The 19,305-nt window shown below is 47.2% G+C and overlaps 1 protein-coding gene across 1 annotated transcript; it reads right to left on the bottom strand.

Annotated features, from left to right (window-relative positions):
- Positions 1-18,381: 18,381 nt before the first annotated feature.
- On the bottom strand, positions 18,382-18,650 carry PHALS_08303 (uncharacterized protein; the record flags this gene model as incomplete). Its single annotated transcript, XM_024723628.1, has 2 exons — positions 18,382-18,533; positions 18,620-18,650. 2 exons carry the CDS (start codon positions 18,648-18,650, stop codon positions 18,382-18,384), a joined length of 183 nt encoding a protein of 60 aa, XP_024574585.1.
- Positions 18,651-19,305: the final 655 nt, after the last annotated feature.

Raw genomic sequence — 19,305 nt, 5'->3', positions numbered from 1 at the left:
CAACTACTTGCACAAGTATAGCGCAAATTATGCGGAAATGGCACGGCCATTGTCGAATATCATTTAGGAGGATCGGAATGGTGTTGGGACACCAAGCATTAAAAGGCTTTTGACGGGGTCAAAGACAACCTCCTTCATGCAACAATACTGGCGTTGCCAGACCCCGATGTCCTTTCAGTGTCAATTTTGACGCTTCGGACTTTGCCATCGGCTGTGTACTGCTGCAAGCAGACACCGAGGGGCAAGATCGGGTGATCGCGTTCGTTTTTCACCTGCCTATGGCTGCAGCGAAGAATTACCTAGTTTAAAATAAGGAATTACTTGCGATGAAATATGCACTTGTCAAGTTCAGGTTGCACCTGCTTGGTTCAAAGCCGGTCGTGACCTACACAGATCATGCGTCACTACGCACTGCGACTCACTCGCCTCAACCCTCGAAGTGGATGGCCAGGTGACTCTCCCTCTCCGCGAAGTATAACTTCGAGGTGAAGGATAAGCCAGGAAATTAGAATGCTTTGGCTGATGCTTCACGCAGACCGGATTATAAGCTTGCTTAGGTCACGACGGTGAAGTCGTCAGTGACGGATTTGATCCGCGCTACGTATGTGGGTGATAATATGTGCTAAGCGCTGCTACAGGGCATCGGGGGCAAGAAGTCTAGAAACTCGGACAGGAATTTGTCGTCGTGACTGCGTGCACGGTTGCACCGATATTCATTGATTAGCGGATTGCTGTCATTTTAGCAACGACTCGACAGATACGCCACGAATTGTGGCTCCTCACGATGATGATTTGGAAAACCCGTATTCCTTATAAGATGACGCCCCACTTAGTGGTCATCTCGGTTGTGATAAGACCTACAGCGCTGTGAATTGCCACTACTGGTGGACTAAGCTGTACGAATGGACGAGTACTCATGTGCGCACGTGTGAGACGTGTAGAAGGGTGATATTCACTCTAAAAGATGCGAAGCCGCCGACCAGTTTGACAGTACCCTCTAGGTAATGGCACTATATGAGTATGGAGTCTTTAGCCTGCCGAAGGACTTTGTCGTGGTATTCGTAGACCCTTTGAGCAAGATGGCTCATGTTGCGGCGCTGCCGGACACCATCGACGGTGTCGATACAGCGACGCTGTTTGTGGATTGTGTGTTTCGTTAACATGGATTCCTTGAGTCAATTGTCTCTGACAGGTACCCATGCTTCAATGGAATGTTTCGGACTTCAATATTCAGGGTGCTGGGCACCAAGTTAAATATGTCAACGGCGGACCATCCTCAAACCGATGGGCAAACTAATTGAGTTAAATGCATCGTTAAATACGCCTTTTAGTGCATCTGCGCTGAGTCGATGTCGCTGGCACGCTATGCTACCACTCGTAGTGTTCGCTCTGAACACTGCAGTGCATTCATCTACCGGCTATACGACGTTCTACGTGAACGGGCTCGTTCATCCTCGCGTCCCGCTGACGCTGCCATCCCATGGCTCAGGCCTTGGTAAGGGAGAAATTGCTGAGCGGCTAGCTGATGTCAGCCCCCTCACTGCTCGTAATGAAGCCGATGACTTCCTGTCCACCAGACTGAGTGTCCTACGACACGTTCGAGATGCGATGACTAAAAGCCAAGACATTTAGAAAGAATATGCAGACGGAAATATTGAAATCATTGAGATCGGAGATCTGGCATTACACGTGCAATTTTTGCTGTCTTATAGACGAAGCTCCGTCCACGCTTTATCGGAACTCTTAAGGTCATGGTCAAGCGGGACCCCGCGTATACGTTAAACATTCAGAAACGGATGCACACCCACCAGGTGTTTTATGTGTGCTTGCTCACGCCGGATCGGGATCCGGCGCAAGAGAACGCGAAAGCGTTGGCGCAGAAGCAACGCCCACAGGCGCTCATCCGCGTAGAAGCTGAAGTAGCTACTGTTTTGAGCGCGGAGTGCAACGGTCTACATATCTAATGGCGCCAGGCGCTCCACCATCACACGAAACAACGCATGAGTCTGCTCGACAGCCATGAGTAGCCCCGACAGAGCGCGATTGTCCTCAACGTGAGGGAGTCGATGCACAAAGTGCTTCAAGCTCTCGTGGTCTTCCGCACAGCGGTATGCGATCCCAGCGGTGTCCCTATCGCGGAACAACTTTCCTCAATAGCTCGAAGAGCATCGCGAGTCATCGAACGGCGATCGACCGAATTGTCATCGTCCGCCACCGACTCTTCTCGACGAGAACAATTGTGTCCATGATCACGTGGAATGTATTGTGGGTCAACGTCGTCGCCACCCAAAATCTTGTGAAGTGGCGGAGTTACCCCGACTCCGAGAACTCGTGGAAGGTTGAGGTGCTACTTCGGCAAGACTGCCCAGACGTCGTGGACGCTTATGATTGGAAGGATCATGACGTTTTTCGTCGTCGTCGCCCCGCAGCTCTTGGCAATAACCAAGGGAGCCTAAGGTTAATAAGCTGAGCTCAAGCTATAGCCCTTAGCTGCCGTGGTCGTAGACTCAAACGTTTGAGAGACTACAAAGCTCGCGGGAGTGTGATGGATTAATTCATACGTCGCAGGGCGACAATACACAGGAAGTCGGAGATGCGCCTTGAGTTTGGCAAAATCGAACCGAATATGATATCCTGCGCGCATGTTCACCTCGTTGTGGTCCCACCGTAAGTTGAACAGCGAAGAAAATTTCCGGCACCGCAGTGCCCATCGCGCAAAGTGCTCTCCATCTTCTGCAGCGGTTTCACCAAGGGCAGGCACCGCAGATATCGTTCGCATCGCGGGTTCAGGAGCGCTTCCTCTTTAAGCTCGAAGTCGAGCACGGTACGCATCCAGCGGGATTTCCTGCGAAACCAAGAAGTGAGCGTGTATAGCTTTTCGTTCGTCAACCTCAGCTTGTGTAGCGGCCGGGGGCCCGACCACGTTGACCTTCAACGATCGAGTAATCAGGTCCTTTTTCAGTAGCGAGATCCGCCGGGCTGAAGTCGTATTCCACACGAGGGTCTAGAACCGACCGTGGATGCGAGCGCATGAGAGCCGCCCTGTGGGAAGCCTCCAGCTCCTGCCCCTGTGCCTTATCGAGGCGATTGATAATGATACTACTTCCCCCGGATGTCGAGAGGTTGGAAACGGATACGGTGTGCGCAAGGCTCGAGCAGGGCTCATGTCGCGCTGCTGGCGTACCTCGCCCCTCTCATCTTTCCATCCTGGAAAAGGTGTATCCGACTCGTAGTGGACATCCTTCAAATCCTCGACAAGGTAATCCGTCGCCCGTGACGGGCGCGGTACGCGGTTCTCAGTTGACGAGGGGTTAGAATGCGCTTACCATGAAGCTGCGGATGTGCTGTCCGAGATGCAGGAGATGAAGATGGGCTCTGCCCACGGGCGCTCTTGGAGCCAGCAAGGCTGCGTGTCTTTCGTGTACTAGACACAGGGCTCATTGAGCAGAGAATGTGAGCTGAAGGTCCTTGGGATGTAGAGGCAACTGAGGCACGCAAGCCTCGTTCGAGGGGACAGTTGAATGTGATTTGTGGGTATTCACAGTTTTGATGGAGGAGAGTGTAACGAAGGTTACACGCAGTCTGGTATAATGGTGTGTCACACAAGATGAAGAGGCCATAGAAAATTATGGGTCACACACGACGGTGTAATCACACAATGGTGTGGCTACACTTCAAGAAGAATACTGTACGTGGCTGGACTGCCGGTAGTTATGCATTTTAATTATGTTTTACGATTTCGTTAAGAAAACCTTTAGAATAAGATATAGGCGGCTTGCCGCAAATAAAACCAAGAGAACGGAAAGTTTATTGCCTTGTGTTAAGGTTGTGGTTTCTCTTGGAGTAAGCGGATGGCGATTCGCTACACTCGTACTGGTTTAAAGTATAGAACGAGGTCACTGACCTTAGCTTAGCCACCTCTAACCAAGAGAGCTACGGAAGCCCCGCTGCATTAAGGATGTCGCCCTTAGTTAGTTCTTATGTTTAACGAGTACGATATCAAGTTGCTCACCATTTCTGGAAAGCAGACTTGTGCTGCATGTATTACCTTTTCCGACATGAAGAATTTGACCGGTGCAGCCTATTAAAGTTGGTTGATTGATGATGTTGCTGGTTGTGGAGAGGATCAGCGCAGAGTTAGAGTATTATACAATGCGGAGAACCTCTGTTGAAAGCGATCCAGTAGCGTGGCAGTGAATACGGAGCGGTTGTGTCTCATAAATTCTATTATCCAACCTGGATCCGAGCTTGCTCGTCCTTATTTTTTAAAACACCTTTCAGGCTTGGCCTGGCCATTCTAGCAGCTGTATTAGATGTCCACTCTGAGAAACATGAGTTCGATCCCCGCAGCTGCTAAGCTTGTCGGAAACATCGCTGTTGACGGTAAACTTGTAACGTAGATGTCGAAGAAATAGTTGAGATTACATGTTGTTGTGAAGTAGTCCATTGATGCCATGATGGATTGCCGAACTGCTGAAGAGGGTGTAGTCAATTTCGCAAATGCATTATGTTGCACGTGAAGACCACTATCCTCTTCATTTGATAATTCCATCTAAGTGTGCCATTTAACGTTGCCTGCAATCAAAACTGTCAAAAGCGCAGATTGTTGTATGCAGAGGTATGATGACGTACAAAGTCTTAGGAAGGCGAGACATCAATCTCTGGAGTGAAGAAGACAATCGTTACTTCCAATAATGAACTTGATGGAGGGCTGAAGAAAAACTCCCTACAAGCCACAAAAAATGTTGAGCATAATTACTGTTTGTGCATCCATGTATACATGAAGTGCTCGATATGACTTCTTTTCTCCGCCAAAACTTGTATATAAATCCCTATGCATTGTGCTGAAGACGGAATTGAGATCCAAGCATTCTGGGAGTGCATGTCGATTGAAACGGTATTTAACACGCCATGTGTCTGCATTTAGAGTTAAGCTCGTAATGGAAAGATGGTTAGCTTGTAGCTTTGGAAGCGGTGTACTCAACTTACTCTTCGATAGAAGTATTACGGAGTCATAATTAGACATATTAAGTGCCATTTTGTCTTCAACTCTCTATTCGTGATTTGCATATTCAATGTGAACGGGACGAGTGGGCTCGCATTTATGTTCATGTTAGGGAGAGATTAAATTAAACCGTGATATTGTGTCGGACACTCATCGTGTCTTTGACGCATGTCAAGTTAATTATTCCACATGAAGACGACTGCGCAATAAATTCTGTGCTTTAAACTCTTAAAGCGCTCCAAAAAGTCTTGTAGGCTGACTTAATATCTACAGAGAGCCAATATTGTTTTTTTACTGTCTTCGGTCAAAGAAGGTTAGTCTTAGCACACTTCAAGTAGCCATTGTAGGCATGACTTGCACAAATACTTTTCCAGTCTGTAAAACCGTGAGTCGTGTACAGTCCCGCCCGAACGCGTAAAGCAGACTTTCAATAATGGGGCAGTCCATTCGATTGTTCCTTCTTCATATCTGCAAATAGCCTGTACCAAGGGAGCCTAATGTTATTGTAAGGAGTTGTAGAGCCGGAAGACACCACCGGGTTTTACATTCTTTTTCAAATGTCAAGCCAGTTACATCCCTTATTGTCTTGAGATGCATAGCTTAGATATAGGCTTTGACAGGTGTCAATCCTAGTTCACATTTTGAAGCGCATGTGTCAATCCGTTGTATTCCGGTAACATCGGAGCTCCTATCCGTATCCTTCAAGCGAACAAAGATGTGGATGATGACGTCCACAGTTTTCAAAATAATTGGCGTATTAGACGCCACACAATCTGTACACCAAAGCATTGACAAGATGGTGCTTTGTGTTAGCACCACTTTTGCTTGCAAAGTACGTGTATGGTGCTTTCATGGCGCATCGTGTTTGTAATCTACTAAGCACATCACTTTATTGTTACTTGGGTGTCACAGTCACTCACGGCTCTCAATCGTACCACACTTTCCGACGGTTGTAACACTTTGGGGTCCATTGAAGGACGTAGTGTGGCTAATTTGGACAAGTTGGTTCGGTGTGTAGACGACATGATGTACATTTCTTCATTTTTAGTTCTTAATGCCCACGCGTAATCTTGTACCGCATCAAAGAGTTCAGTCGAGTGTTTAACAAGGCTAGTATGCTGGTGCAGTCATCTGTCAATGCTAAAAGTAATTGCGGAGATGACACATTTTAATATCCAATTCGCGCACCGAAAGTTCTGGAACGTAGTTAACTAACGAGTGGTTCCATAAATAACACATACATTCCCGGAGATAGTTGGTCGCCTTGTGGTACCCGGCTACAAGTAGAAATGGGTCTCCTGGTAAATTGTTCAACAGCAGACTAACAGAAGATTCGCTGTAAATATTTTGTAGTTCATGATCGAAAGGTCGTAACGAGTTTGAAGTGATGCAGTACTATATTTAACGCTTGTCGTAGCATTATTAAAAGCCTTGGCAAAAAATACAAGCACTGCGCAAGGGTCGGGATAATTGTCCTTGCAAAATTCTTGGAAGCCTTGGAATCGAACGAGAAAGTGACGAATTGATCTGTTAGGTACAAAACCACTTCGATCATTATGTATTAGCAAAGGAGGCACTATCCTAGACCTCCGCACAAGAATCTTAAGATCAAGCTTACCATTATGGTTAAGCAGTGTCAATGGACGGTAGTCTCCAGGCTATAATCTACATTCAGTCTTGTATAGTAGTGAGAGGTGCGCCTGTAGTTGGAACTAAGTCATCCTTTCCGTTGGTATATGATTGTCGTTTTTAGTTCGTATGTCTGTGTCCAAAGACGTGGCAAAATATTGAAGTGCTCGTTTGGTGATCCATCGAGACCCGACGCTTATCCATTTGTGGATGTCATGACCATCCGGAACAAGTCGTTTGCCTTGGTGGGGTCAACGAGTAAACGCTGTTGGGCTGACGTTAGTATAGCCGCTATTAGACGAAGCATCCTTTGCAGCGGGGCTACTGTAGCTCTTTGCTTAGAGGAAGTTTTCTGAGGTCACCGACCTGACGTTCTATACCAGATCCAGTAACGAGTGTCGCAATCCGCTACCCTCAAGGGTAACTAAAACCTTTACCAAGGCAAATAAACTCTTCCGCTCAATGTTAAAAATTGTATTTATCTGTTTTATTTGCGGCAGAGCCGCCTATATCGATTCCCTTAGGTTTTCTTAATTTAAAGTAGAGCCTAAATAATATGCATAACTACTGGCAAACCCGCCACGTAGTGGCTTCTTGTTAGGGTGTAGCCACACCATAATGTGATTACACCGACTTGAGTAATACACACCTTTGTACGGTCACACGATCTTGTGTGACCCAACCTTTCATACCATGTTACGTGTAACTATGTTACACTTTCAAGCCCTCATCAACCGGGACACATACCGCGCTCGCCATGGGCCACGAATTTCCTCGTAGGGGATTTGGAGGAAGACGACTATAAGTCAGAGCTTTTTTCTCAAGATGGGATAAAGAAAAGGGCGAGGTACCCCAGCAGCGTGTCATGAGCCCTGCTCGAACCTCGCGGACACAGTGTCCGTTTCCCGACCTTTCAACTTCCGGGGGAAGTGGAATTTTTAACAATCGCCTCGACGAGGCACATGAGCAGCTATTGGAGGCCTCCAACAGGGAGGCTTTCATGCGCTTGTATCCACGTTCGGTACTAGAACCTCGTATGGAATACGGCTTCCGCTCGGCGATCCCGCTACTGAAGCGAAAGACGGGAGCGCTCGATCGTTAGGCGTATACTTTGTCGGGCCCCAGGCCACTACACAAGCTTAACATGACCAGTGAAAATCGCGCAAAGCTCGCTTCTCGGTACCTCAAGAAATTCCAATGCATAGGTACCGCGCTCGATTTTGCGCTCAGAGGAGGCGCACCTCTACCAGCGATGCGAGCTATTCCTGTCCCTGTGAATTCGCTGGAGATGATAAGGAGCCTTGAGCGATGGGTGCAGCAGCGCCGAAAGATTTTCTCGCTGACTCACTTACAGCGGAACCACAAGGAAGTGAACATGCGCGTAGAACTCCATCTTTGATTTATGTTTGCAAAACTCAAGGCACAATGACGAATTCTTGAGTATTGTCGCCCTTCGACACATGGAATAATCCACCGTCCAGGAAGGCTGGGCAGTCTTACCGAAGTTGCACCTCAACCTTCCATAAGCTCTCAGAGTTTGGGTATCCCGCCAATAACAATTTTTTTAAGTCTAACCCTGCTGACGACGTCGATAGAGTTGAACTTCCAATTGATAGTGGACGCCATCACTTTCATCAAGAAGAGTCGGCGGCGGACGACTTGGTCGATCGCCATCCGGTGACTCGCGAAGCTCTTCGAGCTCTAGACGACAAACTCCGTCATCATCGGCACTCTGAAAAGCTTCTTGCCGAGGTCGCATACCGCTGCACCGACAGCCTCGCGTCGAAGACTATCGCGCTCTGTCACAGCGACTCCTAGCCGTCGAGCAGTCGAATGCATCGCTTCGTGTGACGGTAGAGCACCTGGCGCCGTCGGAGATGGAGATCGTTGCCCTCTGTGCTCAAATCCAGTAGCTACTCCAGCTTCTGGGCGGTCGAGCGCCTGTGGGCGCTGATCCGGCTTATGCAAGCCAACATAAAACACCGGTATGTGCGTATCTTTCTGGGAAGGTTTAGCATATACACAAGGCCTTGCTTGGCCACGACCTTAAGAGGTCCACCAGATCGTAAGCGAAAATTCGTCAGAAAGACAGCAGAAATTGCAATTGTAGGAAGTTCTACGCAATTGATAAAACGAAGTCTCCGACCTGCATTTATTCTGCTTCACCCGTCTGCATATTCTTTCCGTATGTCTTGGCTTTCATTCATCGCATCGCGAACATGTCTTAGGACATTCAGCCTGGTAGACGGAATGTCGTCGACTTCTTGACGGACAGTGAGGGACTGACATCAGCCACTCGCTCGGCAATTCCTCCCCCACAAAGCCCGAATCATGTAATGGCGGCGTCAGCGGGACGCGAAATATAAGAAGCCCGTTCACGTAGCGCGGCGTGTAGCTGGTAGATGAAGCACTGCATTATTCAGAGCGGCCTCTACGAAGGGTAGCATGGCGCTCTAGCGCTTCTGCGTCTCAGCGCAGACGCTGCGAAGAACTATCTTAACGATGCGATTCACGCGCTCAGTTTGACCATCGGTCTGCAGATAGCCCGCTGTTCACATATTCAACTTGGTGCTTAGCACCCTGAAAATTGTAGATCAAAACTTCCCAGTGAAGCGTGGTTCTCCATCAGAGACAATTGACTCCAGGAGCCCAAGTTACCAAAAAACACGATCGACAAGCAGCGTCGCTGTACCCACACTGTCGATGGTGTCCGGCACTCCCGCGAGATGTGCCATTTTTCTCAAACGGTTCACAATGACCACCACACCCGTGTTGCCCGCCGAGTCCGTCGGCAGAACAGACACAAAGTCCATACTCATGGAATGCCATTACCCGGAAGCTACCGGTAAACTGGCCAGCGGCGGCGCTGCATTCGGAGAGAGTTTCATCCCCTGACACGTCTCACTCGTGCGCACATATGTGCTCGTCCACTTGTACAGTTTAGGCCACCAATAGTGGCAACTTACCGAGCTGTACGTCTTCATAAAACTGAGATGACCACTGAGCGGGGTGCCATGGGCCTTATAAAGGATACTGTATTTCAAATCCACATCGTGAGATACCACAATTCGTGGTGAACCCGTCAAATCGGTGCTATAGTACACCAATCCGTTACTGAACGAATATCGGTGCAACCATGCGCGCAGTCGCGCCGACAATTTCTTGTCCGAGTTTCCAGACTCCTTGCTCCCGAGAGCTTGCAGTAGTGCTACACACATACCATTACCCGCGTATGCGGCGTGGGTTAAATTCGTCATCAACGACGTCACCGTCGTGACATGAGCAAGCGCATAATCTGGTCTGCGGCACAACGGATCAGCCAAAGCATTCTGCTTTTCTGGCTTATAATTCACCTCAAAGTTATAAACTGCGAAGAAAAAGAGCCACCTGGTCATCCTCTGCGAGAGTTGAGGCGACTGAGTCGTAGTACGTAGTGACGCATGATCTGTGTAGATCACAAATGGCTTTGAGCCAAGCAGGTGCACCGTGAACTTGACAAGTGCATACTTCATCGCGAAAGTTCTTCTCCGCAGCCTTAGCTGGCGAGATTCGAAAGCGACAACCTGTTCCCGCCCCTCGGCATATACTTGCAGCAGTGCACAGCCGAAGGCGAAATCAAAAGCGTCACAGACGACACTAAAAAGACGATCGGGGTCAGCAACGTCAGAAATGGTGCAAGAAGGATGCTGTTTTTGACCCTGTCAAAAGCCTTCCGATGCTCAGTGTACCAATCCTGCTTAAGTAGATTCGACAATGGTTGTACCATTTCCGCAAAACTCGCGCTATACTCGTGCAATAGTTGGCGGGGAAAGCCACTTGTGCAAGTCCTTTTACTTCTTTGATACCGGTTAGTTTACAGTGGCCTTCAGCTTGGCAGGATCTGCTCGAAGGCCACATATCCCAAGGAAGCACCTAAAACAAGATTGCTTTGGCGCCAAAGATGCACTTAAGCTGCATGAGCATACAGCTTATTCGTGTCTCAGCACCGCTTTCAAATGAAGGATTGGGTGATCTCCATCCATTGTCCCGTGCTTAGCGCTACTGTGAACGAAATCAAAGTATGACTGTGCATACGTCAGGCGGGGCGTGAACAACTGCGTCACAAGACGATCAAATTTTGCTGGTGCATTTGACAGCTTTTTTGGCATCACCAGCCACTCCTAGGCATCCCGCTCATAGTTCTCACCGCCGTCAGCGGAATATAACTCGCTCTCATGAGCATTTGGTAATAATCATTGACCAAGTCGAGTGCACTGTACTTTGTAGAGCTAACCATATTGTTCTGGAGAACATCCTTCCTATAAATCGGCGTATTTGCGCGAATGGTGGCAATGTTGAGCTTATTCAAAGTGCGTGGATACGCCACTTGCCGTTCGGGTCCGAACACATAACGTAGGTGTCGAATGAAAAGACTTGTATTTACACACCATTTCTGCATCGTGTATCGCACGAATAAAGGCGTCAGTGACGTCGCACTGCTCCTTGGGCAGGGGCCATTGGCGTGTTACGCAGTATTTGGTTCCGGGGCCAGGTCAATCTCGTGACGCATACCACAATCCGGAGGTTGAGTGACAGCGGATTTTTAAAGACGAAGCCTTGAGATTCCTTTACCAAAGGATAGTCCGGATCCGAGAGATCCTTCAGGATCGAAGCTCCACTTACTGCGTTTAGAACCCTCTTGGTGTCCCCCAGGTCAGCTTCATCCAGAAGCGACGACGAGTTGATCTCTTCTTCAGGTCGTATAATGACGATTTCGGCCCATTCGCCTGCCTTCAAGGCACCGCAAAACGCCTCGAAGGACACCTCGTTCAGCTCAAAAAGAGCCAAGGATCAGTACGAGTGTAGCGGATCGCAATGCTACCTCCAGAGTTCCTAGAAACCTTAACCAAGGTCAAGACGCTTTTCCGCCCAAAATTGAATTTATCTTTTTTCGCGGCAGAGCCGCCTATATCTTAAATCATAGGTTTTTTTAAGTAAACAGTATGACCTCATTAATATGCACCGTCCTGTCCCATAGTGGCTTTTTATTATGGTGTAGCAACACGATTGTGTGATTATACCATCTTGTGTAATCCACACCATCTTGTGTGACCCGCCACTTCACACAAGGATATGTGTAACTCCGTTACGCTTTGAGTACGTGTAACCCCGTTACAGCTAAGATATCTCGAGATGCAGAGGCGGTGATAAAGTGCAGTTTCAATAATGTATCTCTTTTAGACAGATGAGCACCATTTGACGCGGTCTTTATGGAATGAACAAATACTCACAAAAATGGGCGACTGTAAGTCGCAAGTAGAATTTTCAGGTCCTGTAGTTATTTAGGACGATCCATATTTGTCATGACGTAACATAATTTCTGAGACAGCACGACAGCGTGACACTGGTCGAGGCAGTGAAGCTTACGAGTTTGTGAGAAAAGGCTCATCCTTCCGTGAATAGACCGGCCGGATTTGTCTTCAGATATAAGCCCTTCCTCATTACCGCAGTAGGAAGCTCCCATGTGCTTAAGCTATTCTCTGTATGGCAAACGTTATTAGATAGTGAGACCACAAAAGGGAGCTGAGCATACATATCCATCATGAAGAAGCCCGTTTTCGAGAGTACTAGCAAATTATCAGATAACTCGGACGGCTATCCTCACAGTTTCAACGGATATTTTTTCTTTCTTGAAAAGATCATGGCGTGGTGACGAGAGACCTACCTTAAGTGTTGCTTTCGGATCGGGGAGCGTGTTATATAACTGATCTGTTCTCTTGACCAAGTACAAACGCCTTGTCACACATCGATGGTGACCAATGTGACATAAACAAAAAAGTTTAGTTGCGAAGCACGAAGCAGAATAATGGGAGAAAAATTTAGCTTTCTACTCGGCGTCATTTTCAGATAAGCTAAAAGCATTTGATAAACTATTCATGCTTCAATAGGCTAAATGCGGTCACAATTTCGTCGCGAACGCCGATCTCTCTTAGAAATGAGATATGGCCGTCCGTTGTAGCGCTTTCCCCTCTAGTGGGAGGCGACCAACCTTGTGGTGACTAGCGTTCTTGGTAGGTAGCTGTTACAGTTGTATATATGGACAAACGGGCGGCCAGCAGCAGAAACTGGAGATGATGGGTTGTCACCTCGACGTCCACGTTGCTTCGTTCCTTGCGAGACTAAGTATGAGATGATGCTTGAAGTGATCGATTGCTTTGCTGAAGCCGGATTGTAAGACCTTATAATAATTCGACGGCGTCGTTTCCTCACCGAGGGCGCAAACTATGATTAATTCTCATTGACACTTCACCAGCCTCTAATACCTAATGTACATCCTTCGTGGATGATACAGTATTTCCCTGGCGGTAATGCTCTGAGCGTAACTGATACTCGTTAGTGGTAATTGCCTGCGGATAGTAGAAGTTTGCGGAGCGACTTTCTCGCACTCGTTTCGCGCTTGGTGGGAGTAAAAAGCTCGACACATCGATGTATTTGGAGTCCGCGATAGCACGACGAACGACTTCGGATAGTTTGAAACCGTAATCAGGGCGTGATATTTTGGTCAAGAATTGGCGTCACTTTGCGCTTGCAGTAGAGTAAGATGTGAGTTCCAAGTGAAGTGGTTGCTTGTGAAGCGGTCGATTCTGCGCAGTTTCTTTGCAAGACCAAGTAATGTCGACGTTGCTCACCTTAGTTTGAGAGAATGTGACGAGGGAAGCACTATGATTTTCTGTACTTATTCTTAACACATTTTTACAATGGTACTAGATACAGTACGGTACCACTGTACGAGATTCACATTGCGCTTTGGCTTGATTATGAATAGCTATAAGTACCAATCTGAAAGTATTTAAGATGATGATGGGACTGCAAAAAGATAGACTTCGTAATTCACGTGGTCTGTTCGCCGCTCGCCAGTAACTAAATGTATATATATCCAAAAGATGGTAAAAGTACCTTCTTGTTATTTGTGTAGTATCACTTATTCTTTTCGTATATACTCGTGAAATAACTAGACTAACCATGCACCAGAGGCTCTCGATTTCGTTACGGTTAGGAGCGCGTGAACCTGGCGTCTTTGCGTTGGTTATTGCAGACTCATGAAGTCAACGCTTTATCTGTGTAAAGTGATTGCGACCCCTTTGCGAATTAGGTCAAGATTGCCGAACAAGATGCAATTGACCATGATGTTCTTAAGCTCATACTCTCTACTAATCCACGGAAGAGGCAGGCCAGGTCGAAGGCGGTCACGGTACCCGGGTTATCTAAACAAAGGGGGACTTCAGACTCCCACGAGATTTTAAATTAGGATATTTTCTTCACATGACCAGGTACTGGTAATAGCCTCGTTGTACCCGCCAGAACACCGATCAATCCACGTGAAATTTTTTCGAATGGCTTGACATGCGTCTGAGGCTGATCATGGTCTAGAACTTGGACACGCTCGTTAAGCGTCGCTATTGTTCTGCCCGGCTTTAGACCTCCTCAGCTGTATAAAACCGCTTTGCTGCTCCACGGCAGAGGGTGAGTCAGCTGCCGTGGATCACTTTGCAGCCGACTGCCTCGTAGTTGCGGAAACGTGGTATAGCTTTAGCCACCCTACACAGCACTGGATTTGTTTGGATTGTAGCGCTGACGAATTTTGGTGCGGACGAGCTATGCGCAAATCATGAGCAAATGTAGCGTGTTAAGAGCTGATATAGGATTACTCTTAATTATCGAATGAATATACGTGTCCGCATAAAATGAAGTCGGTTAGGAATGAGATTATCTGATCAGTCTCGATCTCTATTCGCTACAACTGTAGGGGGTTTGATTAAGCACGGATGCAAGTTAGTCGCTAAGACCGCAGATACTGCACGTGTAGAAAGATTGAGCGCATTTAATAAAACATTTTGTCCCAAAACATAATTGTGTGCGGTCCACCTATCCGTGGTATTGGCTTGCTGTTTTTATTCATCCTGCTTCCCAACAATAGCACCGCGCACCCTCTCATTGAAATGAAACACCTGTCTTTTCTGCAAAATGTAGCCAAGCTGATATCAGTAAGTCGAATATATCGCCAGTCCTTTCTGCACTAAGTCCACAGCCACTTCGCCAAGATACTTGGGTTTGCCAAACCATTTTTTAGAAATGAATTGAAGCCCGAAGAGGCAAGTATAGCGTTATCCAGCGCAAATTTAAAGGAGTTTGTGTAAGAAATAAATGCATGATATAGAACGAAAACCTGCATGATTCTTGTTGAAAAGAAGTCACTGCGATCCGTCCGGCCGTTGTGGGGGCAACTCGCTTCAACACCGCGGCCTCTCTGCTCAAGTGCTTCGGTAAATATTTTCCACCATGCAATTGACGGTTCTGTCTAAAAATCTGTTGACGAGTGGTCTGCTGTTGACATTTACATCTGGTGCCGGGCACATTACACGAACCAAAAATTTGCTGTCAAGGGCGAAACTATAGTCGTCTAAATAAACTGTGTGGGCGAAGCATTTCATCGCGGAGAAAATAGGCTGAATTGTCGCCCAGTTTTCAACAATGATGGTCAGTTTGAACAGGCGGTCCAAAAGACCGTAATACCGGTATTACCGGACAAGTGTTGCGGAAGACTGATATAGGTCCATCTTATGTACTGCTAAATATGTACCGGGACCGAAGGACAGGCCAAATGTGCCGCCGCATGCGGCGAGGGTTCAACGCACATGTGCGCTCATATGCGCTTGCCCACTTGTACGTGATGCGCCAAAAAAACATAGCGCTCACCGCACAATATGTCCCTTCTCTACCAAATAGGCAACAAAAGTGGTATATTGTATCTTGTACAGTGAAGTCCTTCTCACGGAGCGACACTACACACAGAGTGTCAAGTAGGTCAATACTGTTAAACAATACTCCGAGTATAAGGCATAACGGTGTGGGCGTCTTCGATTAAACTTCATCTGAGCTTTCAAAAATTCAGCTTCCCAATGGTTTTAGCAGCGCAACATATGTTGCGTCTGACCCATATGATGTACAAGTTGCCTCATTAAATGACGACGTCACCATTGTGACATGTGACAATTCATCTTCGAGGTGACGCAAAAGCGTGTCTGCCACCACGCTAAGCCGATTCAGCTTATACTATCTCAAAGTACACTACCAAATTAGGATGATCATCTTGTAATTCGTGAGAGATGTGGTGTCGACGTCTCTGTGCACAGCTATGCATGATCTGTATATATCACAAAAGGCGCCAAGCAGGTGTGCCTTGGACTTGACGAGGGTACGCATCAGTGCAAGTAGCTTTTAGTATGAGCACAGTAGTTCACCTCTGCCGTTTAAAGCTTGTATATATAAAAGGCAAGCCCGCATTCATGTCTATCGGCATGTCTATCGGCATGTCTATCGGCATCTGCTTGGAGTAAAGGACAGCCTAATGGTAAAGTCGAAGCGTCACGACCGACATGAAATGACCGATCGGGTTTGGCATAATTCGAATTACGCACTAGGTTTCATTCGCAGCGTTGAAGACGCATCTTCTGTCGCCACTAACATCTTTTCATATCCTTTTATGTTATTCGTGGGAGGTCGTGCCATGTCGACACAGTAAGCAACTTACTTGTGGTTGAAATTTTCCAGGCAAGACCACTTCCTTAAGTCCATTGGACGCAAAATCTGTGGCCAATTTACAATGACCGTTTTAATTGCGGGATCTGCTCTCAAATTATGATTCCAATGGAGCAACCAGGCAGGCGATTTTCTGGCGTCGACGACACAAATATATATGTTGGCGAATAGCTTATTTGAGTGCATACAGTCAAGTTTGCAAGTGTTCAATGTGGTTCATCACATCCAACATGCCGTGCTCTGTGCGACTATGGAGGAATAAACGGTCTAAAGAGATTTGTGCATAACCAAAATGTGGCCGCGACATATGTGTCACTAGACATTTGATCGTCGTTGTTGCATTTAAACACTCGGTTCCATTAAAAGCCAATTCCAGAACATCTCACCCGGATAAACCACCGCAGTGAGATGTCACTCATCGGCAAGAACAAGTCCGAGGGCACTGAACAAAATGCGGATGCTTACGCTGATCTAAAGCACATCGTTTCTAGTAACCGACGTTTGCACCAAATTCGTATCTGCATTTAGCTTATTATAATACACACAATTTGCCACTTGTCGTTAGCTTTCTGACACGAATATCTGGCACCGAGTAGAAAGCTTTGCTTTATCCCACCGAGCCGGCTTGTGCCTAGCGTGTAAGAAATGAAGCGTCAGTAACGCCAAACTATTGACTTAGTGTAGACTTTGCCGTGTGGCGCATATTTGGTTATTTGGTCCAGGATCTTAAAAATATCATGACTCATTACCCCCGCGTGGTGGGTCTCTTCCGTCATAAAATCGTGATGATCCTTTGGCGAAGGATATATAATACGGTGGATTCTTGAGTAAAACTGTCCCACTCCTCATACTCTACGAGTGTTTTCAATGGCATTTTCATTCATGGTGGATCACAAACTTAGCATATCCTCCATTAGCCATAAATTTCGATGACTGCATCGTCTTGCAATTTTCTGCACATGCACATACCTTCTGAAGGATGAATTCTTCTGCTATACAAGAGTTTCTCTTGAAGGATAAATTCTTCTGCTTTCAAGAGTTTCTCCGGAGATGGTGAGGGTGGATCAACCCCTAAGACTACACCAGCACTCCAATCTCCAATCGCGATTGAATGATCATTTTCATTACTTACGCGTGGGGCTTCACCGCCCCGCAGCTATATCATCATAATGAGCCGTCCATCTTATTTAAGGACCTGCGCGACTCAAGTCGGCCATAACCTCCTCATAATCTGTCACGGGTGACTGCGAAACCCTGTCGAGTCCTCTCGATATCTGCATCGGTACAGTGTACTGAATTTCACAGCTGATTTCTATCGTCCCGCCAGATACCTCTGGGACCATGACATACAGTTGCCCAAAGATATACGCTTTGGAGATCGGCAAACACTCACTTTTTGTTTAATTTTGAGACTTCGGCTCATTGCAGCTTTCATCTTCCGAGCCCTGGTCGAGGTGCGAACAAAATAATGTTCTTACCTTCGTGATAGCGCCAAAAGCCTTCTGCTTTCTGGCAAAGGTGATTTATGACTCGCCACAGCTCCACCGATAAAAGTGCGGGCTCTTGAATTTCCGAAGTCTTGCCGATCCGAGACTCGTGGTGTTTCAGTCACACCGTACCTAGAATGTAATCTCAACTCAAATCCATTCCAGGACGAAACGCATTTCCATGCTGTCAGTTTTCCTCAAGTGAAATTAAATCTTCTTCGATGCTTCACCGTGTCTCGTCGTAAGCAAATGGACTTCACATTCGTGGTGGCACCTTCAGCGCATCCAGACACTGTGCACTATTTTCAACAGCCGTGCGTCGTACGTAATTGCAAGACGGTCATAAATCATCCAATACAAACAAGCCCGAGACATTGATATCAAAACCCAAAAGTTTGAAGTGTGAACATCACCTCTCTGAGAACGAGATAGAGCTCAAAAAGCTATACTGGGTCGAAGTTTCTTCGCGAAATCTTGTAGAGGTCCTTGCAGAAAGCTCGACTCGTCGTTCCTATCACCCGGTAGCGAGGGGGGGGTGCAGGGCACAGATGATTTGTAAAATCGACACATAAAGTATCTGCAAACATCGCAAGGCTTCTTTGCGGCCAACAAATTTATCTTGTCGTCAACAACGTTACTGAAGTCCATCGCCTCTTGGCGCTTAAAGAGCTTCCATTTCAATTATCTTTTCCGGCCCCCGAGACACTCCGCTTTCCACCGCTCCCGAACGAAGAGAGGTAAGCCTAAAAGATCTCGATGTATCGCCGCAACCATTTGGACACCCTCTATAGAGCAAGCTACCGTTTCCACCTCTGGAAGAGGATCCGACGCCACTGTAAAGATAACAGATCTTAGCCTTTGGGCATAGTCTACTCACTTTTGGCAAGTTTTGCCAGGCGGGCAAGAATGTTAAACGCACCCAATGCGCCTGGCACTTTTATCCATTTCATGCTGAACAAGCCTCGCTCACAGAAGTACTACATCCAATTGTGTGCGTGGTTTTCTTGCTTGGATCACGGCAACTTTGATGATAATCATAAAATTCTACGTCCAAAGGACAAATTATTTCCGTCCTGGACTCCGAATGTTTGCTTTTTTTGATATAGGCGGATTTTTGTGGGTGCCATCTGTTTTCTTACCAGCACCCGATTGAGGAGCTCCTCAAAAAGTCTCGTCAGCGCATACTTCTAGTTTGCCACCAAAAGACGAGCGACAAACGCATCTGGTCGTTTGGCTGCCAAAATGTCTATCGTTGGTCCTATCGGGATCAACGGCAAAACCATCAAGGAGGTCGAGATGTTTTCGAAACAGTTATCGGACATCTCATACCCTAAAGGAGATACTGTCATTTAACGACTCGGTCTTCAGGTTGCCTACAGTGTTTCCAAGTGCAACCTCTTACTGGCTCTCTGCCAGCCACTCATCATACCATGCTGTCGTCCCCTCCTCTTCTCCCGTTGCCTCCTCCGTCTACGTTTCCAGCGCTGACAGCCGTTGTGCCTGCTGATGCGGTCGACCCCGACGACGAGATAATAGACGCGACTTCAAACACTGCCAACTCGCCTCCTAACGCTGCTGCTGCTTTGGACGACGAGTCGGTGGATT

Source organism: Plasmopara halstedii (assembly GCF_900000015.1).
Source record: "Plasmopara halstedii genome assembly, contig: Scaffold_322, whole genome shotgun sequence".
In the NCBI taxonomy this organism is placed as follows: domain Eukaryota; phylum Oomycota; class Peronosporomycetes; order Peronosporales; family Peronosporaceae; genus Plasmopara; species Plasmopara halstedii.
This window is presented reverse-complemented; position numbering and strand designations above follow the sequence as displayed.